Source organism: Dermacentor silvarum, chromosome 4 (genome assembly GCF_013339745.2).
Source record: "Dermacentor silvarum isolate Dsil-2018 chromosome 4, BIME_Dsil_1.4, whole genome shotgun sequence".
Lineage (NCBI taxonomy): Eukaryota > Metazoa > Arthropoda > Arachnida > Ixodida > Ixodidae > Dermacentor > Dermacentor silvarum.
In genome coordinates, this window is record NC_051157.2 from 14,802,097 (window position 1) to 14,829,752 (window position 27,656).

General features: G+C 44.7%; 1 protein-coding gene across 2 annotated transcripts in view; it reads left to right on the forward strand.

The window, feature by feature from the left end:
• LOC119449495 (uncharacterized) overlaps positions 1 to 27,656 on the forward strand; it is a 117,658-nt gene that overhangs the window by 9,700 nt on the left and 80,302 nt on the right. For both annotated transcript variants that reach the window (XM_049665244.1, XM_049665242.1), the window contains exons 2-4: positions 17,301 to 17,364; positions 17,845 to 17,930; positions 18,873 to 18,965. In XM_049665244.1, coding sequence (XP_049521201.1) covers positions 17,301 to 17,364; positions 17,845 to 17,930; positions 18,873 to 18,965 — 243 coding nt within the window. The remainder of the gene's footprint in view (positions 1 to 17,300; positions 17,365 to 17,844; positions 17,931 to 18,872; positions 18,966 to 27,656) is intronic.

Genomic DNA, 27,656 nt, shown 5'->3' on the forward strand with positions numbered 1-27,656 from the left:
TTTTAATGCAAACATATTACGTTTTGAACTACATCTGAGGAGGGGCTCAAGTCCATGAATTGTAGGCAAGACACGGCCGGTAATGCCGCTCAGATGAATTGGTCGCCTTATGAGAGTAGGTAAGAGTTACGACGATTGGTGCTGGAGGCAAGAACAAACGAAGTACGCTTACGCAGAGGTGGCGAGATAATATTAAGGAAGGCTGTATCGGGGTTAACATTTCGCAGAAATATATCCAAGGTCAAATGATCAAGTGAAACAAAATGATCAAAAACAGCAAAATTATGCACAATGGAAAGAAGTGTGATAGGTATAATGTTATAATGAAGCTTCACCTCGGGAGTTCCTATCTAAGTGCATGAAAATATCGTTATGTCCAGCATCCAATGAACCAGATTTAATGGTGTTTGTTGCATTTAGACGAAGCGGTTAGAATTTAACGACTGGTGGGATAATTTCTTGCAATGTTTGCCAAAAATTGTAAAGTTTCGAGAGTGCTAAACTGTGTTAATCAGCAATAAATAAATAAAAAAAAGGGGCGACATCGCAACTGCATGTGGTGGCACATTTCAAAATTGATTTATCACTCACCGATCTGAAATGCACCAGTGACATCTGCGTATGACATTTGCAAAACTCGTCTAAGCGATGTAACAATTGTTGAAATGGTCTTATGTGTTACGGTATGACTACCTTATGAGAGATATGATGTACATACATTATATTTGTTCAGTTTAGATGATGTGCGAGATACAGCTTACAGATCTGGGATGTTTTTTGTTGTGAGAGGTACAATGTGGGAAAGTTCACTGCTTTATATATATATATATATATATATATATATATATATATATATATATATATATATATATATATAGATTTGCATCACTTTGGCAATTTCTGTAAAACATTTAAGGCGCTAAGTCAAAGTTCAGCTGCTAACAGCCATTAAAATTTAGTCGTATTTCTTAACTACAACAAACTTGACTCAATCTCGTGGCTTTCTAATTAGAGCACTCCTCTGTTTCAGATGTACTTAAATACATGAAATTGTAGTTAATCATGACTTCAGCTTCTCAAGGAAAATTAAGGAAACCTTCAAGATTACGTTAAATTCTAGTGGTGGCTAAGAAAGGCGGCAGAGTTTTACAAGATCTGTAGTTCGGAGGCGACCGACGATCTATTATTGAATAGCATAATGGGTACCAGGGGATGGATGCAAGGCACAGTTTTGCGCTCTTAGGGTGGGCTTGATTGACGTAAAACGAACGCAATACGAGCTCTCTGGATCTCGTCGTCCAGTGCACTTAAAAGCAGACTGTGATGATGCTAATCAAAATAATAGTGATCATACAGTATAAAAACAAGATTATGTAGCCAAATGGTCACAATCCATCATTTTAGATGATTGTTTATGCCATCTTGAATTTATGAGATAAACCCTGGGCCGATTTTAATGAAATCTGCGGCATTTGTGTATTTTTCTGTATTTATATATTACGTGAATTTGTTACAATGTTTACGAAGGCGTTGTAAAAGTCCTACTCACCTATTAGTGGCGTAGTTGAGAGCCATATATATTTCATCAAGTTTGCCCGGTTTAGATGTATACTATTAGATTCAATTCAACTTATAGAATTGCGATATAATTTTTCATTGCTGAGCTACAGGGTTGTAAACTAGATATTTTCGATCTCAGAAAATTTGCGATTTTCAGCAATTTTTATGAAAACATTGATATTGACAGTGACTAGATTTTAACTTTTTCTTTTAAATGAAGGAAACCTCGTCAAACTTGGTGCAGTGGTTGCCGATAAAAACTATTTCTCCTTTCACATGTACTTAGAAAGAAGCCCCCGAGCTAAAGCTTCCGCATTGTTGTGTATGTACTGTATGACTGCTCTAATGTCTGCTCTGTGTATGTATTAAATCAGTGTTTTGTGATATTTGCTGTCGTGTACCCATCGGTCATAGCTGGTCGCGACACAGTAGCGAAGTTGAGCTTGTGTATAGGAGACGGCCGGGTTTCATTTGCAACTCTGGCAATCCATACTAAGCGGTAGGTCAGCTTCAGTCCCTGGGACAGTATATATGGACACGTTGCACACAGTCGAAAGTGCGGCTAGTTCCATTTACAGGTGACAGCCGGTGTAAGAGCCACCACGGCTCACAGCCTCTTAAGCACCTTCCTCCCCCTAAGCTTCTTTCGCCCGATATGCTCTCCAATTCGTTTGCAGCGCTGCCGAAGGTACACAGGTAATATACTTGCGCAGCGGAATAAAGCTCCGGGCGTAACTGTGTGATTATTGGCGGGATAAGAGAGCTTTATTTTTCCTTGGCACGATACGTTACAGCGATACGTGACACGCTAGGACCATTGCGCATGTACGTCGTATAGCGTGGATTACTGTGGCGGTGAGCCGACAACGAGGCGCGGATGAACACACGTCGAGGGGCATTCGGCCTTTCTATTGGATAAGAAGCCATGCAGCTTCTACAGTGCTGCAAACGACTTACAATAAGATGACGGGGGAAGGAGCAGACATGCGGTGGGATAAGTGGGATAAGCGCACGCGTCTCCCGTCGGAGGGAATCTTTACGGGCGCGAAGTTGAGGGGCTGAGGCGGGAGGGGGATTGAGGGAGTATCTGGATTGGGAGGGCTTTGTGCCCTGCTTGTCAGCAGCAATGTTGTGAGGCTTCGCGTGCAGCATGGCCTTCTCTGCTTCCCGAAAACACGCAGCGTTGCATAGACGTCAGACGTGCCGTAGGCTGGATGACCGTCCCTCGAGAGTGACATCGCGTTAGATATTGGGCACGCAAAAGTGAAAGCCTACTCGCTGAAAGTCATCAGTCAATAATACGAACCAGATCGCTTCTTCAAAGCTGCCCATAGAAAACAGTATATAGCCGCGCGGCTCATTCCTCCGTAAATGAACTCAGCGCCTCTGGCTTCTCCTTAGTCTTCATTTCTTTATTTCGTTTCTTTTTATAAGCGGGAGATTAAAGCGGCCTGTGGGAAAAATGACGAAAACAGATGACGATGCCTTAAATGTCGAGCACTGAGCTGCCTACGGATTAGCGCCAATCTCGAAGTATAAGCCACGGGACACTCGGCAGCTACGCTTTTCAGATTTCAGTGCTACGCTTTAACGAGCACCCGGAAGCGGAGAGCGATGCGCTTCTTGAAAACAAGCTTATTGCCGCCCACCACCATATAGAGCGCCTAGAATTTAGACCGCTCTGTTGCAATTTGACGGTCTCTCTGTCTTCGTCATGCGATGCAAACACGATTTAACTGGTATAGATTCGTTGCAACTAATTACCGCGAAGGAACGCAAAATGCAGATAACATATATATATATATATATATATATATATATATATATATATATTCGCTTGTTTTTTTCCTTTTTAGACCTGTTCATCGCTGCATCTCAATGCTTTGTGCATTAGTAGAAAGGTCCATGAGCTGCCTGTGATTCCCGCATGATGGTTGAATGACTGCAGTGCCGCATTTCTCTCTGGTAGTCTTGGTACGGAACGCTATAAGAGGAGGAGCATGGCCTTCGAAATCGAGCGGCACGCGTCCGATCTCGGAGGTCATGCGGAGATATCCCAGGACAACAGGCATTCACACTGATTATGTGAATTATTTTGCAGTCGGCATGTGTAGTAAGAGAAAAAAAAAAGAGCTAGACAGGGTCATGATGTTAAATGATGCAACGTGGAGGAATGAAAGCGTAGGAGAGACTCCGGCTAGCCCGGATCAGTTGAAGAGAGTTTGGCGGAAGTCACGTGGCGTTTTTCGCAAGGCAGCACTGGGACTGCTGTGCCAAACATCACCGTTGCCGTAGCAATCGCGCTTCTGAAGAACTTGCTGCTGCTCTAGGCTTCTGAAAAGTGAGATAAGATTTTTCCGCCCGTGCCCTTCTTGAAGCACATTCTGTTCGCGAGACAAGCTGAGTTTGGAGTGTGGTGCGTAAGCTTGAAAGTTGTGTTTTTGGTCTGTGAGTTTGAGTGTCAGCCAGCAACAGAGACATTCAGGCACTCACGGTGCGGGTCTAAGTCGTCTTCTTCAACGCTCCATGGAAAAACACAGGAGCGCGTCTGCTTAACTAAAGTTGTTACTAAATTTCGGCTTTGTTCTGACGTGCGTCAGCAGCACACATTTCCGGCGGCTCGTAGCAATGCAAGTTCAAAGCTCGCCCCCATCTGCTTCGGCGAGCCAATTGGAGATGCAAAGGGAGATGGCACACCAACATGGCTGCACTTCCGGATTCAAAAACGTGATGTCAGGACTTCACCTATTTTGTTTCTGTCCTCCATGTGATGCAACAATTTGTGGTGTACGATGATGGTGATGGCCTATGACGTGTTTCAGCTTCTGCAATTGCTTCCGGCGCATCCAATCCGCGAAAACATCCCTTCCGAGATTTCTGTCTTTTACTACACGGAAACGGTAGCTGTAGCGTGGATTTGGACACTGTTCACCTATTGTGCGCAACGCGTTGCTGGCAGCCTTGAGTGAAAAGTTATTTGTTCACATAAGATTTAGCCGCGAGCTGAGGACATGCTGTATACCATATTTATTCGAATATAGATCGCCCATTTTTTTTTCGAGAATGTTACCCAAAAATGAGCTACGGACCCAAAGAATGTCTACCTGTATTCGCGAACAGTCAGTAAAAGTGCGGAGCTAACGGAGTCCCTCCGTCGCGCCCGCCATAAAGCCAGCCAGGAGATTACTCAGACTGACTTAAAGAAACGCTGAATGTCCAGCGAACTCGACGACACCGAGAATGACATCGTTTATGGTGCCGAGGGCCCCTGTGAAGCATCCGATGAGGACGTTTTCTCTGGCACTTCCGATGAGGATTCAGGTAGTGGCATCGAATAGCGAGATTTACTAGTCGAGCTTACAATAAATAAAGGTGTGTCATGTCCAAAGGTTTTGTTTTTACAAAAAGATATCGGTCCACTTGTATTGGATTTCTTTTTTGATTTCTTCGCGAGTTCAATATGTAGGGGTTGACCTTTATTCGTGTTTTATCTATATTCGAGTAAATACGGTATATTTGCCACAAAATCTGCATCATATCTTGGAGCTGCTCATGTACGTTCTAGAAATCACGTAAATAATGCAACTGCAGAAGCGTACGCATTTGAACCGGTTAGTTGATAGACTTGAGCAGAAACCGGGAAAAAGAATCCGAAGCGAGGAAAGGACAGACAACGGCACTGTTTGTTCCTTCCTTACGTCGCGGGTTCTTTTGCGTCGTTTCTGCTCAAATGCCATTGTCTTCCGCTCACTACAAATATATCATTGCATACTTCAGAGTTATGTACGGTCATTAAACCAGTTCTTACGTTGTTCTATTATATATGGGTCCTTGAAAGGAGGTTAGTTAAAGGAGAGGCGGGAAATGTGCATCATATTCAGGCCCGACCATACTTAGAAGAAAAACGGCACGACGGCGAAAGTAATCGAAGCACTGGCGAACATGTACTGATTGAGACAGTGTGCCGCGAATATCGAGCAAGAAAATAAATTTCAACGAACAGTCTGCGCGCATAAAGTTACCCGCGCAATGTGCCTTAAACGCGCATTTGTTTTTGTTCTCTCGCTTTTATATATATATATATATACCATGAGTTTTAAATATTTCTGCCTGTGTCGTTGTGTTATATTTGTCGGCCCTCTTATCTTTCAGCGCTAAATATATTGTAAATTTAAATATTTAACCTCAATTTTTGTCACGCCCCTGGCAAGGCTAAGAAGGTGTTTGCTTCGAAATGCTCACTCCGCGAAAGCTTGAAGTGTAAAAAAAGAGATCTGAGCCGGCGCCACCGAGAAGTGCCTGCTCGCCGCTGCCCGTTGAAGCGATGCTGCAAAAAAACCCAAGCGCGTGCGTTCTACACAGCGACCGAGCAGCACGGCGCTGAAGCTGGTAACCACGCAGCGCTGCTCGCTGGACGTGAAATAGAATGCTGAAAAGCCGCAGACACCGAAGTACTGCCTTTTTTTCCTTCAAGTCCTAAAGGCGCCCCGGGGACTTCAGTTCCGTTTTGCCAGCACCACTGATCGATATGTTTGCGTCGAACATCGCCTCTAGCGCCCGCGTCTTGACTAGAATACCACGTTTCGTAACACTATAAAAATGCAGAAGTTCTGTTCTTCCTTCGATGTATACATTTGACAAAGCAGTGCGTTCAAGAGCGGGGGTGCATGTGAATGTAAGTTTTCACAGCTCGGCAATGCTGAACACGTGACAAGGACAATCTATGCAGACACAGAAAGGCCCGGAGTAGCGTGCGTGTCTTCATGATCAAAAGTGTTTTATGTATTGTTGGTAATGCCGCGGCAAACATGATTATTCGTACTGGTACTTCAAACACATTGGCGCGTTCGCGCTACAGGCAAAACCGAAAACATCCAAAATGAATACATGACACGCACCCGCACACACACACGCTCACGTGCGCATGTGTGTGTTACACGGCAACCCTAGTCGTATAATTGCTTGCGCAATGTGCGCATAGGACTTCGGAGATTGAAAACTTCAAACACGCTGTGAAGCACTGCGGCCCCCCGCAGTATTTCAGTATTTCTCTCCCTGTCTTACTTCTATCGCCCCAGAATTCCATCTATTACGTAAGAAAATTGGAAACCTGTTTTGACCGCTTTGCTTGTACGATGAAGTACGTTCAGCAGTGCATAAAAATAAAATAAAACAAAAGATAGAAAGAAGAAAAAAAATCACCAGCCCTTCCCCTATCGAGAAAATGGGGGTAAGCGAAGCTTGCCGTGTGTGTATCTGACCTTCGGGGAAATTTTCGATGTCTCTCTCTCTATCTATCTATCTCTTCTTTCTTTCTTTCTCTGTCTCTTTCTCTACTTTTTTATCTTTCTCTCTTTCTTCATTTCTCTCTCTCTTTCTTTATCTGAGCTTAGTGGTGATTTTCTCTCTCTTTCTATCTCTATCCCTCTCTTTCCTTATTTCTCTCTCTCTCTTTCTTTCTCTGACCTGAGTGGTGATTTCTCTCTCTCTTTCTTTCTCTCTCTCTCTTTCTTCATTTCTGTCTCTCTTTCTTTCTCTGACCTTCGTGATTTTCTTTCTCTCTCTCTCTTTCACTCTTTCTTTTCCTCTCTCTCTTTCTCTCTTTTTCTTTCTTTCTCTCTCTTTCTGTCTATTTTGTGCCTGGTATGTGCCATTGAGCTTGGGCCCTTTCTGCACTATCGCCAGCATCGGCCCACTTTTCAGCATGACACCACCACCACCACCACCGCCGCCGACACTTGTGAGCCTATAAAGCTTCGCTTAAAAAAAAGCCGGCAGATCCCACGCCCTGTGGGAATTGATGTTATGCGAAGCAGTGTGCAGGTGTGTACCTACCAAGTTGACGAAACGACCATGAGAGCACCAAGACGTAGGCGGCTCTTTGATGACCTACATGACACGCATCCAATGACATTCATGTCATGAGTCTCTTTAGCTACACCAAAGGGACCTTAAGGCGAAAGCCTTAGTCATGCTCATGACTATGACTTCGACCATCAACCTTTAGCCTTTTCCTTCACTTAGTATCACATGCGAACCCATTCCATTGGTTTTTGAGTGTTAATCTTTTTCGGTGACTCATTCTCATTTTTGCTGAGTCATGGTCATGACTTTGACTTTTACCACAATTGTTTAGTGTTTCCTTCACTTAGTGCCCACGTCCGAACCCATTTCAGTGGTTTTAAATGCGAAGCATTTCTTGGCGATCTATCTATCTATCTATCTATCTATCTATCTATCTATCTATCTAATCTCTCTATCTATCTATCTATCTATCTAATCTCTCTATCTATCTATCTAATCTCTCTATCTATCTAATCTCTCCATCTCTCTATCTATCTAATCTCTATCTCCTTATCTCTCTATCTATCTAATCTCTCTATCTATCTAATCTCTCTATCTATCTAATCTCTCTATCTATCTATCTATCTATACTATCTATCTCTATCTATCTAATCTCTCTAATCTATCTATCTATCTATCTAATCTATCTATCTATCTATCTAATCTATCTATCTATCTATCTAATCTATCTAATCTATCTATCTAATCTATCTATCTATCTAATCTATCTACGTATTTGTGCTCTCATGGTCGATCCGTTAACTTGGTAGGTACCAAAATTGGCATAGTCTGACAGCAGTGTATGACGAACATAAGTAACAGGTCATGACATGAATATCATGACAGGCGTGTTATGTAGCTCAAGAAACAGCCGCCTACGTCATGGTGCTCTCATGGTCGTTTTGTTAACTTGGTAAGTACCAAAATTGGCATAGTCTGACAGCAGTGTATGACGAACATAAGTAACAGGTCATGACATGAATATCATGACAGGCGTGTTATGTAGCTCAAGAAACAGCCGCCTACGTCATGGTGCTCTCATGGTCATTTTGTTAACTTGGTAAGTACCAAAATTGGTATAGTCTGACAGCAGTGTATGACGAACATAAGTAACAGGTCATGACATGAATATCATGACATGCGTTTCACGTAGGCCATGACAATGACTCAGCGAAAATAATAACACTCAAAAACTACTGAAATGGGTTCGGACGTGGGTACTAAGTGAAGGAAACACTAAAGGATGGTGGTAGAAGTCATAGTCATGACCATGACTGAACACAAATGACAATGACTCAGCGAAAACGGCTTTCATTTTTGCGTCGGTCAAATGTGGCTTTCGTTCCCTGCGTGCACCGACGATCAAACTGCTGACCAAATACTTTTAGGGGCGAAGCTCCTCTAGCCGGGGCTCTGTCCCTCGCGCTGTGTACGCTAGTTCTTATTGCTTCCGCTAGAGGCGCAGCTGTGCTATAATTCAAAGGGCGCCCGCTAGATGGCGCGCGCGGCACACACCTGCACTCCCCGGCTCCGCTGCAACACTCGGCGCGTGCGCTAGTTAGCGAACATCTCCACGCAGCTGCTCATCATGAACACACCAGAGGTAAAAGCAGCGGCGCGGCAGGCTCGCAACGCAGCAGCAGCTCGGGCTCACCACCAAGACCCTGCGGTGAGAGCCCGCGAAGCAGAAGAAAGACGGTAGCGCCGGGAGGAAGCAAAACCCACCATCGATGCAGAGGCTGCGGCAGCGGCGAGGGCTCATTGGGCACAACCCTTCTTTGTTGTCCGTAACGTAAAATTTCATTATGTGTCCAACACATGTACATTACGTATATAATTGCATCGATATGTAAATGATTACATCTTGTGTATATAAGCGTGTATAATTGCATCGATATGTAAATAATAAACATTGTGTATATAGGTGTATATACATTCACTCTATAATAACGTGTCACGTCTTTATATGATGTGTGGGCGAATGTTTCACGGTTTTACCGCTAAGCGTTGGAGCTTCGCCCCACTCATCAGCATTCACTTCGTGGAGATGGCGTGGATTTTTTTATGCGCTTTATTTTTCTTTGAGCTCCTGTGCCTTTCTTGCGCCATTTTACTATAATGTTACGCGTAGTCCACAAGCAAGTGCGTCTTCGTTTAGACGTTAGTCCGCACTGGACAGCAATAGCATGGATTGATAAAATCGCGGCGTGTATACAGGCAGACGTTTTTGGAGCCATATTTTACTCAAGATATTTGAAGATGTTCTTGCTGCTAGTGCATGCATGACTTTGCTTTGGATCTTGGCCTCGGTAAGGGTGCTAGCGCACTTCGAGCATCCAGCGTTCAACGTAGATGTCTACACAAGACGTGGTGCGCGGTTCCTTTCACTTACGCAGGCGGCGCTTTCTCGGTCAACGTGAATTCCTGATCAATGCTTGAGCGCAGAAAGCAGCAGCGGAGCGTGTAGGCTTATACATGTATTGAGAAGTCTAGGGGCTGGAAATCGCGCTTACTAGAGCGTAACAAGCCAATGCCTTAACAAGCCGCTGCGCGAGTCATTCGGCTGGCTGTCGTATAAACCGCGCACTGTCGTGGTCACTGAAGCACTTGCGCTGCTTGGCCTGGGGAAGTTCACTTACGATTAGCATAAGCAATACATCTCTGTCAGAAATGCCGTTTCTTTGGCCTGTCGTTAGCAGGGATGGGTTATGGTTGAAATTGTGGTACATCTGCATGTGGGTTTATTGCGATAGCAATTATGTGGACCCTCCAAGGTGTCGCCGTAGCCGTGAGGTTCCGTATAAAGTCCAAGGGCGATAAAATTGTCGCCGCGCGCTGTATGCTGTATGTGCGAGTGAAAACCCGCGAGGGACGCGCGCGTTCACGGAGAGCGAAGGCACGGCGGAGAGCAACTTCTTCATTCGCGTGAAAGGCCGTGGTGGCATGGGAGGGAAGGAGGGGGCGCGACGCTGTGCTGCGGCACCAACTGCGTATCTTGCCACCTGGCCCAAGGGGAACTGGAGACTCAATCTCGTACGCGAAAGGAAGAAAGCGGGACGGCTGCGCTGGAGGGAGCGGGTGCGGCTTCTACTTTGCCAGCAACTGCGTACTTGTACTTTGCGCGGCCGCAGGCGGTCGCGCGCACCGTATCTTGAAAGCGATCTGCACACGGCCTTTGTATGCGCTGTGCCTTCGCCGCTCAGTTTCCATTGAAGCGAAAGACCGCACGAACCTTCGTTCGCTGCTGCCATCGCGCTTGCTCACGCCAGCATTTTGACAGTGGTTGTCTGCGGTCATCGAGTGTGATCTATTTATGTTTGCGTGTGCACGCTGACACCCTGCTTGTTAATTCAGTTAGTAAGCGAACGTGTCAAAGTGTATACAGCCGTTAAAACTACTATCCTTACTCCGTATAGCTCTCTACTAATTTGCTGTCGCAATTGATGCTTCGCCTTACGGACAAAACTAGGATTTTTTTTTTCATCTTTGAAAGGCAGGTCAACATCGAGGAAGGAGAAGGTATTCTTGGGCGCATTAGTGAGTTTTGTTGATGAGACTGCGCTACTTTCGGCATCGGCCCACATTTTTAGGCTGCACTATCTCCGGGATCGGCCCATATGTTTGGTTGAGTAAAGCCACATTGGCGGCGCTGGCTTTAGGAGCGCGCAGTTTCAACAAGCGCATCTGGGTTTCATTTCGGCCGTTTTGCTTTAATTATGCATTACTACTGCCCTGTAAATAGCACAGCACTTACTTGGTGCGTCTTTTATTGCGATAGCAATTACGTGGATGCTCTAAGCGCATTTCTGCAATTGCCGTCGCCGTGAGGTTCCGCATAAAGTTCAACGGCCATAAAATCGTCCCCGCGGGCCGTACGCTGTGTGTGCGAGTGAAAGCGTACGAGGGTGGGCCGACAATCGGGGCTAAATGTAGCGCACGTGAGGGCACGCGAGGGAGGAAGGCAGGCCGGAAGCGCGCGGTCTTCTTTCGCGCGCGAGGCACGGGGGCGAGGCGACGGAGCGGGAGAAGGAGGGGGGGTTGCGTTCTGCTCCGTCGGCTGCTGCTCCCAGCGCGGCCGCCGTATCTTGAAGGTGATCTGCGATGTGGGCGAAGTGCATGCCCGCACTCATTTTCAAAGCGATCGGTGATGTGGACAAAGTGCATGCGCCGAGTGCCGGTAGCTTCGTATGCGCTGTGCTTTCGACGTTTAGTTCGTGCTGAAGCGAGACGAGAGACAGCGCGAAGGTCAATTTACCCGCAGCTGCTGGCGCGCTTTCTCACTCTGGCGTTTTCACAGCGAGTTTCCGCGGTCATCGGGTGAGATGTGTTCATCTTTACCTGTGCGCGCGTGACACCGTGCTTGTCTATTTAGTTAGTAAGCGGATGTTTACAACTTTATACGGCCCATTAAACTACTATTCTTGTTTCGTATAGCTCTCTACTAATTTGCTATTGCAATCGATGCTTTCCTCTTATTTAACAGCGGAGCTGTTTATGCTTTTGGTTAGGCCGCGTAGTGCGAACAAACACCGTGGGCCGATCCTGGAGGTGTGCAGAAAGGGCCCAAGCGCAATGGCACATATCCCTATGAACTAGCGAAGCTGTTTAAGCTCGAGGATGGTCCGTCGAGTGTACGCCGCAAAACCTCCGCCTGGCGATGGCGTCACCATGCGTCGCCTAGCAACGCTTCGCGTGAGCCGTGGCGTCATCGCGCGCACCGCATCGCTTCGCCTTAGCTTTGCCAAGCCATGACGTCACGGCGCCGTGCGGAGTAGTTGCCGCGACTGCGCAGAGGCGGAGCTAAGCCGTGACGTCACTGCGCCTACCCATGAGATATACGCGATAGCTCCGCGGCTTCGCCGCGGCGAGACCAAAGTCCCGCCGTCTCCGCACCGAGCACATCGCCGCGAAGATGGGGCGGCCGAAGAAGAGCGTCACTCCCGAAGTAGAGGAAGCGCGGCGCGAAAGCCGCCGCGCCGCTATCGAGAGCGAGTGAGACGACTTTGGTCCAATCTCGAGTATCGCGCCGTCGAAGCGGCGGCAAAACGTCGGTGATTCGCAGGAGATCCGGAGTTACGAGCCCGCGAAACCGAGCAAAAGCGTTTGAGCGTCCAGATATTTTAATGACCGAGCTGTCGATGATTCTGAGGTCATCTTGCGTAAAACGTGGCCGAGTCTCAAAGTGTAAACTGGCAAAAACTTGGCCGAACCGTGTTTAGAGATATTCTGCTTTTTTGCACTGTGGGTAGAGAAGGGTCAGGGCTTGAACTATCCTAATTGGCCATCTGGCGGTTGGCTTTGATTATCACATTTTATTCCCTTTTTCCCCTTTCCCCAGCACAGGATAGCCAGCTGGTACTTACACATGGCTAACATCCCTGTCTTTCCTTCCCTTTTGTCTTTTTCTCTCTCTTGGTTTAACATAGTACCACATTTAAAGGGAGGCTTTCTTTGTCTCTTCCCTCCACTTTGTGGCTGCAGGCTGCTGTCTTGCACGATGGCCCGTCGTCCCGGACACAATGCAGACCGAGGCGGCTCGGGAAACCCAGGGGCATTATTAATTAAAGCGTTCTTTGCGAACCCTCCCGGAGGTTCCTAACTGTGGCTGCTGGGTGCTGCTGCTGTCTTGCCAAATATCATCATCATCATCGTCATCATCATCGTCGTCATCGTCATCATCATCAGCCTATATTTGTCCACTGCAGGACGAAGGTCTCTCTCTCCCTGCGATCTCCATTTACCCCTGTCTTGCGCTAGCGTATTCCAACTTGCGCCTGCGAATTTCCTAACTTCATCATCCCACCTGGTTTTCTGCCGTCCTCGACTGCGCTTACCTTCTCTTGGTATCCATTCTGTAACCCTAATGGTCCACCAGTTATCCATCCTACGCATTACATGGCCTGCCCAGTTCCATTTCTTCCGCTTAATGTCAACTAGAATATCGTCTATCCCCGTTTGTTCTCTGATCCACACCACTCTCTTCCTGTCTGTTAACCTGTCTTGCCAAATATATCACACTTTAAAAAAATTAATTACGTGCGTGATGTTGGGATCAAACCTCGGTCCCCTAGCGCAGCTGACCGACACTCTAACCAATAGGCCACAGTCGCAGGTAAACTTATCTAGTGGGGTAATATTTTCGATGAATGCCTTGAAAGATGCATGACTGGAGTGGTGCACAGCTTCCCCAGGAAGATGATTCAGTCCTTCGTTGTTTGAAAGAAGAAAAAGTGAAGATGAGGCGTCGGTTCGAGCTGCAGGGGGATAAATAGCCTTTATGTGGCTATGACGGAATGAAGTGCGATGTGCAGGAGCGATGTCAGTTTGATGTAGCAGTGAGTGATAGAACTCATGAAAGAGGCATATCCTTGCGGTTTTGCTGCGCTGCTCGAGGGTTGGAAGGTTCAGTGATGACAACTTTAGTGACGCTAGTGTGGCCAGAGTAGTCGGAGTGAATAAACTTTGCTGCGCGATTCTTTGTAGAATCCAGGGCTGTTGAGAGGTTAGATTGGCCTGGGATCCAAGCTGAGCATGCGTATCTTAGTTTGGGTCGGTCAAGCGTTGTAAGTATTCTAGTCTTACTGGATTGGGAAAGACACCTCAGACATCATATAGCACATGATTGGCTTCATTGCTAATGTGAAATGTGGAAGGACCAATCGAGGTTATTACTCAAGCTCACGCCGAGGTACTCGCAGGTGGTGACGGCACATATTTTATAACCGGCGATAACGTACGTAGCTGAAAATAGTTAATAATGGCGATGAAAATTAAGTAGTGACGTTTTGTTGACGTTGAGAGACATTGCTCACTTAATGCACCAGGCTTCAATGAGATTAAGGTCAGTCTGGAATGAACAAATATCATTGTCGTTAGTAATAGGACGATAAGTTACAATATCATCACCAAATAGAGGAATTTTAGAAGAGTAACGTCTGGAAAACTCATTATAGTATTTTAAGATGAGTAGTGGTCCCAGAATAGTGTCTTGCAGCACGCTGGAAATAACGGGTGATAAAGGAGAGGAGCTTCTTAGCGCAAATGAACTGTTGACGCTTAGTCAGAAAGGTGCATATCTACGCGAGAAAGAGGGTTAAGATTAATATGCGATACCGTTGGGAACAGCCGTTCGTGAGGAACCGTGTCAAATGTCTTCTGGAAGTCTAGGAAATGGATATATACAGGTACGCTTTAATCAAGGCGCGAGCTTATATCCTTAATTCAGAGAGCTACAGTTGAGTCTCTAAGGACATGCCTTTCTGAAAACCATGCTGATTTGATTGAAAAAAAATTGCTGCGTTAGACACTTTACAACATGGGAATATATTATGTGCTCCATTAATTTGGAATATACACCGGTGAGTAGTTGGATGACAATTACTGCATGAAGACGATTACCCTTGTTCTGGCACTGCAATTATCTCGTCCACGTTTCCGACTTGCGGCACCACTCCAGATGATAATGGCTGTCGAAAGATATTGCATAGAATGACACTTGTTATGTGCTCAGTGTTCTTTAGCAGCATAAAATTGATTCCGTCGATGCAAACCGAAGACATCAACTCGAGTGACTCTAATAATTGGGCAATATTCTTTGCTTCGAGTGTTATATTGGGCATGTCTGGGTGGTTAAAGATGGTCAGCGTTAGGTTCGATGGTGAACATGGAAGATAATACAGAGTTCAGTACATGGGACACGTTATGGTCAGAAATACGGTTATTGTGGTCATCATATAATGATAATGATTTCTAGTGACCTGGGTAGTGGACCTGGATATATCCATAATTGTTTCGGATCGTTTCGCAGCATGTCAGGCAGTGTTGTTGAGCAAAAGGCACGTGTAGCTGACGCGGTTAGTGAGTCGAACGCTTTTTTTCACTGCATGGCGTTATATATCTCCCAATAATTAGCGGGAGAGCTATTGGAACGTTTGGCTAAGCGATATAGTATTTTCTTTTTCTTGCTTAGCCGTTTTAATGTGTTATTGAACCTGGGGACGAGGGTTGCTCGGTTACAGTGATATTTAGGATGTAAGCCTCAGTGAGTTGGAGCATCTTGTTTTTAAAAGTGTCCAGTTTTGTTTGTACTGCGCACTTCGAGAATTTCGTAATATACCAGCGGTGAAAATCTCTTAGCGCAATGTTATTGGTGTAGAAATCCCCGTTTGTAGTATAGTAGAACATTATTTTCTTCTCTTTTTGATTTTTTTTTTGCTTTGACGTAGCTGACAGAATAATTCAGCATTCAGGACAGAGTGAACACTCAGTCCTGGCAAATATGCTACAGAAGAATCACTATGAAGTGGGTTGTTAAGATAAGGTATGCTATGTTAGAGCACTGCTCATGTCTTCGCGTTTGAGTATGTACAAGTTGCGTCAAACCAGAAGTGAGGCATGTGTTAAGAAAAATAATTTCGAGGTTATTCTTAGACAACGTCAAGGCTGGTTCGGACCATGTTACACATGGTGGGATAATGTCGCCAAAAAGGAGCACTGGCGTGTGGCGGAATAACGTAGTAATAGATTGCAGCGGCTCGTGGAAATGAATAGTGAAGCAAGCATCGGCGTCGAGGGTTTGATAGCATACACCAAGAACAACCTGAAGGTATAAGGTAATGGGCGCAAAACAAATAAAATTTCTGGAGCTGAAGAGATAGTAACAATGGAGCAACAAAGACCATGATGTGCAACTGTCACAACGCCGCCTACTGGTTTGCCTTCTCGCCTAAAGATATCGAAGGTAGGAAGGAATGAACGGCTCATTTCAATCATGTTTCTGTTAGCACGAGAAGCTTACAGTCAATAGAATCAAGGAGGCTACGAAATGCGTCGCGTTTGGGAAGAAAACGCGTAAACATAAGTTTATTATACACTGATCCCGGAGTTTGGGAAATCTGAGGCAGCCCGGTGTAACTAGGGGCATTATACACCGACAGACGCGAGCTCAAATACAAAAAAAAAAAAAAAAAAAAAAAGGAGCCGAGGCTTGCGCTGAGTGCGGAAGAGACAGAGACTTGGAATAAACATTGAACGGGAGCAGGAGAGTTTTCTGTACGAGGCGAAGCGTGGTTTAGACCGTTCATGCTGGTTCGAAACGTTCGAACCAGCATGCAGAAAGGTTCGCTTAAACCAATTCCCACAGCGTGTGGTTCCCACATTATTTTTTCTTGTCCTTTTTTTTTAATTATTTCCTTTTTTTTCGGAATCACGAATGTATCTTCGTGAAGTAGACCACTTTTTATACGCCTAGAGCATTCCCTTCGGGACGGTGTCGATAACCAGGGTTGTAAACCCGTCTCCCTGGGGAAAGCGACGAGAGATCCGAAATAGAGTTGCTCCCGAAGGGAATGTATGGAGCAATATCGGCATGGGCCTCTTGCTCGTGCTAAGAGCCCGGCGCAAACATAAACTTTGATTATGCAAACACTTGGGAGTCGATATATATATATATATATATATATATATATATATATATATATAGTCACCGGTATAGGAATATGTACATTCACATGGTTGTTAAGAATATGAAATCTTCGACAAATAGTGATTGCAGTAATATAACCAACGTTAAAAAAAGAAAGAAAATAAATGATGTCTAGAGGAGAAATATCCGAAAAAATATTATGTTCCGAAGAAAAAATAAACTTGCATCACGACGCCATGTTGCTTAACATTCTTTCTTAATCCTTCAGACCGAGCTCCTAAACATAAGGAAGTAGAGATAGATAGAAGGAGAGTGAAAATATACGCGTGTGTGCGCGTGTGTGTGTGCGTGTGTGTGTATATACATACATTTCTTTGAGAATTGATTTTGAGTGTTTCCTCCCGGAAATGCGAATACTTGGCTCGAAATACTTGTATTTTCTTTTCAAGCTTGCCTACAATGTATATTGCAGATTTTCTACACCATGCTAGTTGCAACAGGCGCATGTCACCTCAGCTCTACGTTTCACTCAACAGGTGAGATTACATGGTTTCCTCATGCTAAGGAGCTGCCCACTTTTGTGGTCACTCACAGACATTTATGGTTGGCGTGATGCACTTTTGCAGTCATTTATTGTCTGTTGATGATGCTGTTGCAGCTTTGCACAATTATGTAAGAAAACTAAGGCAAACTGCGGAAGAGGCACTATTACATCGGGCATCTATGCCAATGCGTGGTGCTCCTCCCCCCTAGAGACTTGCCAGCACTTCAGCGCTAACAGTATGAAGCGCGCAGCTCCCTCCCTCCCCCCGTTCTTGCTATGATTAGATGACACCTGCCCCTGCAGGATATCCTGGATCCGGCCCTGCCTCCAGAAAAGTTTTGGACTGAGCCGCTCATTGATACGAAATTCTTGGGTTGTTACAACACATGAAGCTTTTGCACCCACGGCATTTGATATGCATTCTAGCCGTTGAACCTCGGACACGTCCTTCTCTATTTTTTATTCTTTGCAGTGGGCTTCATGCTGATTGTCTTGCTGCTTATTCTGTCCAGTTTTTGCATCGTATTCTCCGTGGTTCTGCTTCTGGGTCTCTTTTTCGTAAGTTGTTGTCTTTTTGTTGCATTGTACTGACTTCTTCAACAAAATGCCGAAACTTGTAACTAAGCCCTCTCAAGTGGTAACCACAGAAGGGATCACAGGGAACTCATTGATTCGGGAATTTTATGAAAACTCCAGCGAATGGACGTTACTCAGTTTTGCGAAGATGCACTTGACGATAATAGGAAAAGTTAGCCCGTTCCTGAACTGTTGCCGCTTACGGAATGCCATAAACGTGCCGCGCAGGGGAGTCATCTTGTGACGCTGAGTCCTATACTAGAGCCAGCACACAAAGTAAAACTTAAAGACCATGCTTTGCTTATAGAATAATTTATGGGGTTTACCGCCCCAAAGCAACACTGGTGCTATATGACAGACGCCGTAGGGGGAGTTCCGTATTAATTTTGATCAGCTGAAGGTCTTCAACGTCACCTATTTCTGAGTACACGAGCGGTTTTTCTGAGTACACCCGCTACCTCGTGCTCAGCAGCAGAACGACATTGAGCCACCACGGGCCGTGTTAGGCGTAGTTGCTGGTGCAAGGACGTCGGTAGCAACAACCAATGACCTATAGCGGCTTTTCTTTCTTTCATTTTACCAAGAACACCAATACAACATAAGAGCCTGCTTAACACGTTTTCAAACTTCTCGCATATGGTGAGGCTCATCGTGCCGTCTTTGAGAACGCGTACAGATTCCGTTACCTGTTACCACAAGTTACAAGACAAACATTTCTTTTTCTTCGAGGACAGAAGAAGTTCTGTAATTTTCAAGGAAGCTTTCCACTTCCTTCGGCACCAACACCACCCCCATCACCATCTTCATCATCATCACTATCATATTCATCGTATTCATGGCATCTACATTCGCAGCCGCCACCATCACCATCATCATCATATTCATTATCGAACATCCCATTGACGACATTTCCCTTCGGCGCAGGACAATCGGCTCCTGTTGCTTCCGTGGCTCGCCTTCGTGTCCACGACGACAGTGCTGGACGTCGCGCTGTCGCTCTACTTCATCACGGATCTGGTGAGCACTGGTCTCGTTCACGCGCACCTCCGCCTGGAGCAGCCGGCCGGCCGCGCGCAAGGACGGCCGTCTGTCGCACTCGTCCCAGACATTTGTTTATGCGAACGCAGCACAGTGCCCGGCCACCGTCCTGGCGCTGCGGCTCCACGATAAACCTCATACAACGCGCTGATTATAAATTCGGGAGCTGACACTGACAAATGCTAATGCTCGCACTAGTCCATCGTTTTCAAATCATCTAAGAAAGATCGATTTCGCAGTTGCATTATTCATAACTATAGCTTGTGTGCAGCAGTTTCTCTGTGGATTATCTTGCTTTTATGCGCAGTGATTTTACGCTGTTTGCGTTGTTGTAAGTTTGCAGTCGCATATGTTATATTTATTTATTTATTTATTTATTTATTTATTTATTTATTTATTTATTTATTTATTTATTTATTTATTTATTTATTTATTTATTTATTTATTTATTTATTTATTTATTTATTTATTTATTTATTTATTTATTTTGCGAGAAGTTAGCTTTTTCGCATAGACGAGTATTTAAACAAAAGCGGGAATGCCCTCCCCAAGTAGAAATTGCAGTAATGGCTTAGCGTACTTATTCTGAATGAGCCAATGCCCGTAACTGTCTGTTTAATGCGTTGGGATAGCTTACATCTCTCAGAATCCTCCATCGAGTATCTCTTGTTTCTGTGCATAGACCCAACAGGTGGTGAATGCCCGCTGTGCACTGTGTGCTAGCTGGAGCAACACATTGTAAACAGTTCACTCGTTATTCAGATGTTTCGCCCCAAGCCCAGGGAACAGAAGGTGTATAGGTTGCCCCAGCCCATCTTCGAATAGAGACTTCTTCTATCCGAAAAAAGAAGACATTCAGGGGAAGGCAGCAGACACACGGAGGGATTAAGGCGCGCGTGTTCCGATGAAGAAGTAACTTCTGACTTAAAAGAATTGAATGGAGACATGGGGGGAGGATGTCGAGATGTGATTTCTGGTGTGGCGTTAGTGTGTATATCTGTCCGCTAGATTGTTGTACTGGTGCTGACCGTGGCCCTGCACCCAATGTATGTAACCTGAGGATAGAAATCACCCGTGAAAATTTGGTATGGATTAACGAATTCGTGAGTTTTGAAACCATTATTAGAATGCTGTTCAGCGCTGCGTGAGCAAGCGTAGGTTTCGACTACACGAACGATTTTAAGCGTATTGGCCGTTTTCACTGCCAATACGCATTTTACACCTACACTACGTTATATGTATAGGCTACTGCACTGTTATTTTATATTATCGATATATTATGATTATTTGTTGAGCTTTTACTTTAATTTTGTGTTCCTGTGTTTTCCTTAGCTATTCTGTACATGAAGTGTTGATTAATATTTACTACCACGTTGGAATTTGCGCATTATATAAATTAGGTTTGTCCGAGGAGGTACCCCTAACAGCTTTCTACCTCTGGGACCTCCGAATGGGATGAGTTTCACTATCTGAGATGCAAGCAAAAATAGATAAAACTTAAATTGAAAAAAAAAAGGAATAATATTATTGCAGGTGCTTTGCTCGCGATCTTGCTTAGTTCAGTTGCGTAAGTTCATTCGAGTTGAGCCGACTTCAGTTGAGCTGCGCAAGAAGTGACTTGCGCAGCGACTCCACACCCTCACAAGGGCATGTTCTTGTCGTATAAAACATCAAACAAAGAGCGACGAACTCCATACGCACCATGAAAGGGTTGTCCTGAATCGCGCCGAAGAAAGAAGATATTTTCCGCAAGGCGCTTAAGTCAGTACTTCTAAATAGACGTTGTCGACAGAACTGTTAAGACAGTAGGCGAAGTAATTTTATTGGTGACACATTTTTCAGTATCTGTGTTGAGCTTGTCGCAACAGCCCCACAAGTATTCACCTCAGTCCATGGTAGCTGGTCTTTACATGGATGTCTTTATTTGTTCTTACTGCATTGTTTTATTACGTGTTTATTGTGGCCCAGATACTGCTTATTTGTGCGATGTATGCACTCCTGGCACAGCCCTGCTAAAGGGCTGCAGTTTGTTTAAATAAATAAATAAATAAATAAATAAATAAATAAATAAATAAATAAATAAATAAATAAATAAATGAATGAATGAATGAATGAATGAATGAATGAATGAATGAATGAATGAATGAATGAATGAATGAATGAATGAATATGGTCGGGATACCTCATTAGTGGAATGCAGGTTTTACATATCAGCATGATTTGCACTACAGATTCTCCTTTAACAGATATTAAAGGTTCCTCGACTTTTGTAACAATGTTGCACACATATTTTTTTTACTCGACGTTCTCGTTTGTTGTTCGCCATAGGCCATTCGGCTCTTATTCGTCAGTTTATTATTTCTTTTTTTTTTTACAGAAAGTCGATGGTTTCGTGATCACCATGTACGTTGTCGACTACACCATGTGCTCAATAAATGTAAGTGATCGGCTTATCCTTGTGGATGAGAACTGTGTGTCACTGCTGAGCTAGCGCGCTCAGTGCTTTGCGATGACAGTATAAAGCTGTCATAGGCATGCCAGAACGTTTTCTGGGTAACCTCGCCTGTTCTGTATGCTTCAAAAACGTCTGACCAGACTCGAAAGCATTACCTTTTTTCTTTTGTTTTTATAATCTTCCTGTGAACGTGCCGCGGTTGGCTCACGGGGTTTAACGTCCCAGAGCGACACGCTGCAGCGGAAGGCTACACGAATTAATTTTGACCACTTTGGGTTCTTTAACATGCACTCGATCATCGCGGTACACGACCGCTTTCGCGTTCCGCCTCCATCAGCTGCCCAGGCCAGGTGATCGAACCCGTGACGTCGTGCTCGACAGCATAATGCTACTATCACTGAGCAACCAGCGATGGTTTGGTGTGGCCGTGTACTTATTCAAATGTTCCTTTATTCGGACGTTCAGGAGTCAGTTGCAAACAGCTGATGTCACCTTTAAAAAATACCTTTCATTGGCAGACTACGGAAACAGTGTCAACTGGATGGCTGAAAAATGGCAACGCCTGATCCTGACGATTCGCTCGAAGACAGGTGACGAAGTGGGTAACTAACGGCCGTGTCGGAGCGAAATCATTATTGAACCGATTTCGCAATATCATTCCGAAAGCGCTGCGTTTGAAACGAGCGCGACGAAATTGATGGCACAGAGTTACCTGAATGAAGAAAGAGGTACGGAAGAAAATACAGGATTGTGCTGTTGCAGATGGCGGCCAGTATCGAACAGCTGGCACAAGATCTTGTCGCGCGATCAAAAATATTCAGATTCATATTGTGAGGGGGCTGTTTTCTTAAGGCTCTTTTTTTTTAAACTGGTGCTACCGTTTTTTTTTTTTGTACCCTAATTCTTGTGCGCGCACTTCAAGCCAAGTAAGCGTGTGGCATTCGATTAAACTATAGTTGCCCGTAACCTCTGTCACATGGCAATTAGATATCGCGCTTTTTCTATCGCATGACACAACAGCTGTCGTTGATACTGTGAACGTGTATTACTCTTTACTCTATGGAGCTCTACAAATACGTATTGTGAAACCCGTCGCTAAGGTATTTGCAAAATGCATAAAAGTATTCTAGCTGCCAGAGATGAATTTTCCGCGCTTGCCAAGTATATATAGTTTGATGCTGGCTCTCGTGTTTTCAGCGAAACGCGCTTCCTTCGCAAAAAATCACGCGTGACGTTCAAATGGATTTCAACGTAAATTATATTGCAGGCAACAGAAAATTAACAGAAACGCAAACATCTTTAAAGCCATTTTCGTGTGAGTTCTTCTTACAGTTTATGGTGAAGCAAATTTCTCGTTGTGTGCGTCTCATCCGCATTCTCTTGCGCAACAATTGCGTTCCTCAATTTGCGTCGAGCAATTTCACTCATCGTAACGCTCCTTTGTAGTGTTTACATAAATTCCCAAATACGATGTGGCGTTAATTGATGTAAAGTTATCTCGAAACATCTCTTTCCGCATGTCTGCCGCAGCCCTTTACGAACTTAAACCTTCGCAGAGGCTCCATTTCAGCCCTAAGAGTTTCTTTTCGTTGATATTACAGGCCAAGCTAAAAAAAATAGATTCTGGTGCTTGCACAACAGAATGAGTAAGGTAAATCGAAATGCTTTAGTCACGAACTAGAGATACCAAAACAAAAATCTTCCACGACTTAGGCGTTTATAGTTTGTTTCTTTTTTCATTCACGACATGCGCTCGGTAATGATGAATGAATCATTTGTTTACGGCATTGCGCAATATCGCTTTTCCCTTAGCTCTAATTCATAAACGTGGGTGAATGATAGCTGAGTTTTCGCAGACCAATATGTGGGTTTATATCATGCGCACATAGGAACAACTCGCGGTATAACTGAAGTGCACGCACCAACTGCTTCCAAAGGGGGCGCTTTTCATCTTCGTCTTCCGGCCGCTACGGTATATTTTGATTAGCTGCAAAACTCTACAGGGAACATCGCGCGCTCTTGGCTAGGTCGCAAAGTTTGCCCCGCAGTAAAACGTCCGGCGAGCCAGCCGTAAATTGAGGCAATTTTTTTGCAGACGTCCGAAACACGCGCAGTCTCGAGAAGTTTTCCCAACGGAACTTTAAGAGGCGGTTTAAGGGAATTATCGCCGCTTGCGCGAGGGTGGCTGAAATGGTTTTGTTTTCTCGTAGAGTCGGGCCTGGACTCCATGTTGTAGGAGATGGAACCGAAAGCAGGCCCTGAGGCCAGTTTTGAATAAAGATGTTTATACCGCCACCGTCACCACTAACCAGACAGGGACGGAGCTTGCGAATTATGCCTGTGCTTGCGTTATGGTTCTGCCATTTATTTCTAGTTTACCGTCGGGCGAAGTTCTACAAGCACGACGGCAATCACAGATTTGTTTCAGAATGTAAAGAAAGAAAGTAAAATAGAAGAAAGCGGAACTTAACGGGTGATGCTTAAAACTGCGCTTGAAGTGTCTGAACTGGCAGCCAACTTCACGTTTCTTTCACATTTCAGCTAAGAATTGTTTTGGTTGTGTGTGTGAAATCACGATTTCAGCAGTGCTTTGCTCGAGAAATTGTGTCAGAAAATACAAAAAGAAAGAAAGGACGAAAGAAAGATAGAAAGAAAAATCGGAATAAACATGTCAAAACTGAAACGCCTGCGCTGTTTTGTGTGATAAATTTTCACATGTGCTCCTTCGCTTGGCAGTTTCCTTGTTGTTCATTCAGTGTCTTTCACAGATCTACTGCATAATGTGCGTGGTGTCCCAGTACCAGCTGTACTACGTCAGAGGTCACGTCACGGAGCAGATAAGTCGGCGGGAGTCAGTAAGTTGCGTACGGTTTTAAATATTACGCTGTTTGCACCTTCGTACTCAATTCACGCGCGATCAAAGCTTTCGGCAGCTTCTGGGGCACCTGTGAAAGTTTCAGTGTTGCAGAGTTCTCTATACTTCAATTCGCCCGCCTCGTACGTAACAGTGGAAGCGACGTGTCGTGTCAGCCAATCTAGGAAGCGAGTGCACATACTCTCGTATATGTATGGTGACGTGGAGGGTAATACATGGCGCATGAAAAGCTACGACCAAGCAGTACTCTGCGGCCGTGCGTTAAACATTGCATGCTCACGCTTCAAGGACCTAGCGGATTGCACATATTTTCTATGAGGAGCATATGACTTCATGAGGATTCTTATACGGTTTCTTTGAAATTCTACTAATCATCAGTCCGTTCTGCAAGTGATAATATTTACATAAATTGAGCACACAGCGCTTGCGTAACACTATTACGTATTCTAAGAGGTTATGTAAGACTAATATGTTATGTTTGGTTATGTTATCCAAATATATTTGGATAGCTTATGGTGCTAAAACAAAGTGTGTGCAACTTGATTGGAATCAAAGCACGGAACTACATCATTCTGCGCAATTTTAGCGGCGCCGTAACATTCCCCGTAGCTTGCATAGTACTAAAAAAAGCTATAGTGAAACGTAGTAGATATATTGAGAGCGACATTGTCCTCACTGTGTTTTTCTTAATCCCAAAAATGCTTCAGCAACGCCGTAACGTGGCTCCAACGACATCCTTTGTCAAGTGCTCGATGACTTCGAAATTTCTGCCTAAGAATGCGAGTCATGTTGTTTTATTCGGGCGATAAAGCTTCCCATAAAAATTACATGTGGCAAATCTGGCGCTGCAACCGCTCAGCTACCACGAGAATTGTGGGCAGCATATACGGATTTGGCTAAATCTTCGCGCTTCTGGCTTCAGACGTGTGATGTTACTCATTGCGGATTATCCTTCTGACTCTCAGCGAAATCGTATTTTTCTAAACGCATGAAGGCACATGCACACATGCATAATAACCATTGCGAATTGCAGCGGTTGTAACGCAATACATTGTTAAAAATGATCAATTTTTTGAAGCCATGGAGCCGTTTGAAGCGAGGAGGACGAAAGTTACTACCCATCATTCTTATGCCAGCCGAACCGCCATACTTGCACTTCCCGTAGACAATATAGTGCAGGAGCTGACTCCAGTAATCTTTGGGAACTCTACGACTCCGGGTGCAGCCATATTTGAGGCATCTATGCGAGCCTTAACTTCAACTTTTTAGCTTTTTCATTCCTTGGTCACTGCCACGTATTTTGACTTTTGTCCAGTCCCATCCTCACTAGACGGGCTTCTGCCGAATCATGTACGGCTCTCCAAGGTGTTCATAATACTCGTATAACGGGAGCGTCGACTGACACGGTGATCAGCGCCGTCTCGCGGAGCGCAGCGACGAATGTAGCGACCACAAGCGCACGGGCACAGAGCATACGGAAGCCCCGCGTATTAGACTATTCTGTTAAGCTCCCCATAGCTCCTGCTTGCTACGCGCTTCCAATGCAAGAAGAAACGCGCACACGTGCTCCTTCATGCACGAAGGTTACAATATGCCGCTGCAAACTATAGATGAGCTGATAAACAGCAGGGGCTGTGCCTTGTTCTATCAAATCGCGTAGAATACAACGCTAGCACGCTCTGCGCGCATGCGCCTACCTTCGTCACTTTCGCAGGTGTGCGCTCCAAGTACGTCGTTATCACCGACGTACCAGTCGACTCTCCCGTTAGTATATTAAAATATCGGAGAATGTATTTCAGAATAATAGGGGGCTCTTTTACATTCGTCGCGGGTAATCCCGCAGCTGTGATTTCGTCCAATGTCGTCCCACGTAAAGACGTGTCGTATGACGCAACATGTTCGCAGCTGCCCGTGGTGATGGCCCAAAATAGGGGCGACGGCGCCGGCCAAAGCGGTGATCGCTCCGCCTTCGGCTGCATCAGTTCGTGGTACGTGCGGTGGCTCTCTCGCAAGACAGTTCCGCCACCTAGTGATGACACGATACTGCCGTGCCGTACCATCGTTCCCGCAGATACGACCGTCTCCGCTGATGAAGCTGCAGCGGCAACGGCACTTGCCGCCACAGGTATCCACCCGCTGCCTGCCTGCCGCACGCGCTCTTATATTTATTTATTTATTTATTTATTTTATTTTTATTTATTGATACTGTTAGCCCAAAGGCCGATACAGGGTGGAGAACTCATAAAATAAGCTTCAAAGATCTACACAAACACGAGCGCTACAAAAATCAAACCAGAAAATACAATTGCTTAATTATGCCAATTTTACACAAGAATATTCACACATATGTAATATAAATGAGCATTGAGCATTGAACAGGCACCGAACACTACAATCATAACAAACATGTATCATACAAAATCAAATTTTACATCACATACAGGAACTTCGTCAATATCCGCAGAGTCATTTCAATCATGTCACATTGCACATGCTGCCTATCATTGCATGAAGACGCTAATTATGTATGAGGATTGCTACATAGCAGAATAATAGGCCAGTACGGATTTTTCAAAGTGTTCTAGGGAATCAATTTTCGTTATGCAATGCGGTAGCGCATTCCAATCTTCAATCGTTTTAGGAAAGGGGAGTACTTAAATGAGTCAACCTTTGCAGTTATGGGCATAATTGGTCCTCATGGCTAGACCTAACGGACCGTGATATCCGTGACGTTCTGTTTTGCAAATACCTTTGAGTGTCGAAATTGAAGCGGTTATGTTTCATTAAGTAAATAAATTTAGTCTAGCTACTTTTCGCCGCAATGAAAGCTCGGGCAAGTTTAGTTCAGTGAGCATCTCAGTCACTGAATCCGTGTGCCTATATTTGACATAATAAACCTTGCTGCACGCCTCTGTATTTTTCAATCTGATTTTACTCCTTCTTTTATACGGATCCCATATTATGCTAGCATATTCCAGCGCGGGAGTACCAATGCTAGATATGCAGTTAGTTTAACATCTCGGGGAGCAAGTTTAGTCTACGTCTTAGTGACCAAAGTTTAACCTCTGCGGCATTACATAAATTAGTATGTGTTTTTTCCAAGATAAGTCATCGATATCGTAACGCCTAAATACTTGAAATGGCTCACTTGTTTTATTGTTACCCGTCTAACTTGTAATTGAAAAGTAACACATTTCTTGTTTTTCTAGTTATTCGCGCATAAACAGTTTTTTTTCAATAATTTATTTTCATTTTCCATCGCGTGCACCATTGCTGATGCTTCTAGTGCTGAAGTTAATTCCAATTGGTCCTCATGACATGATATTTAGAATATATTAAG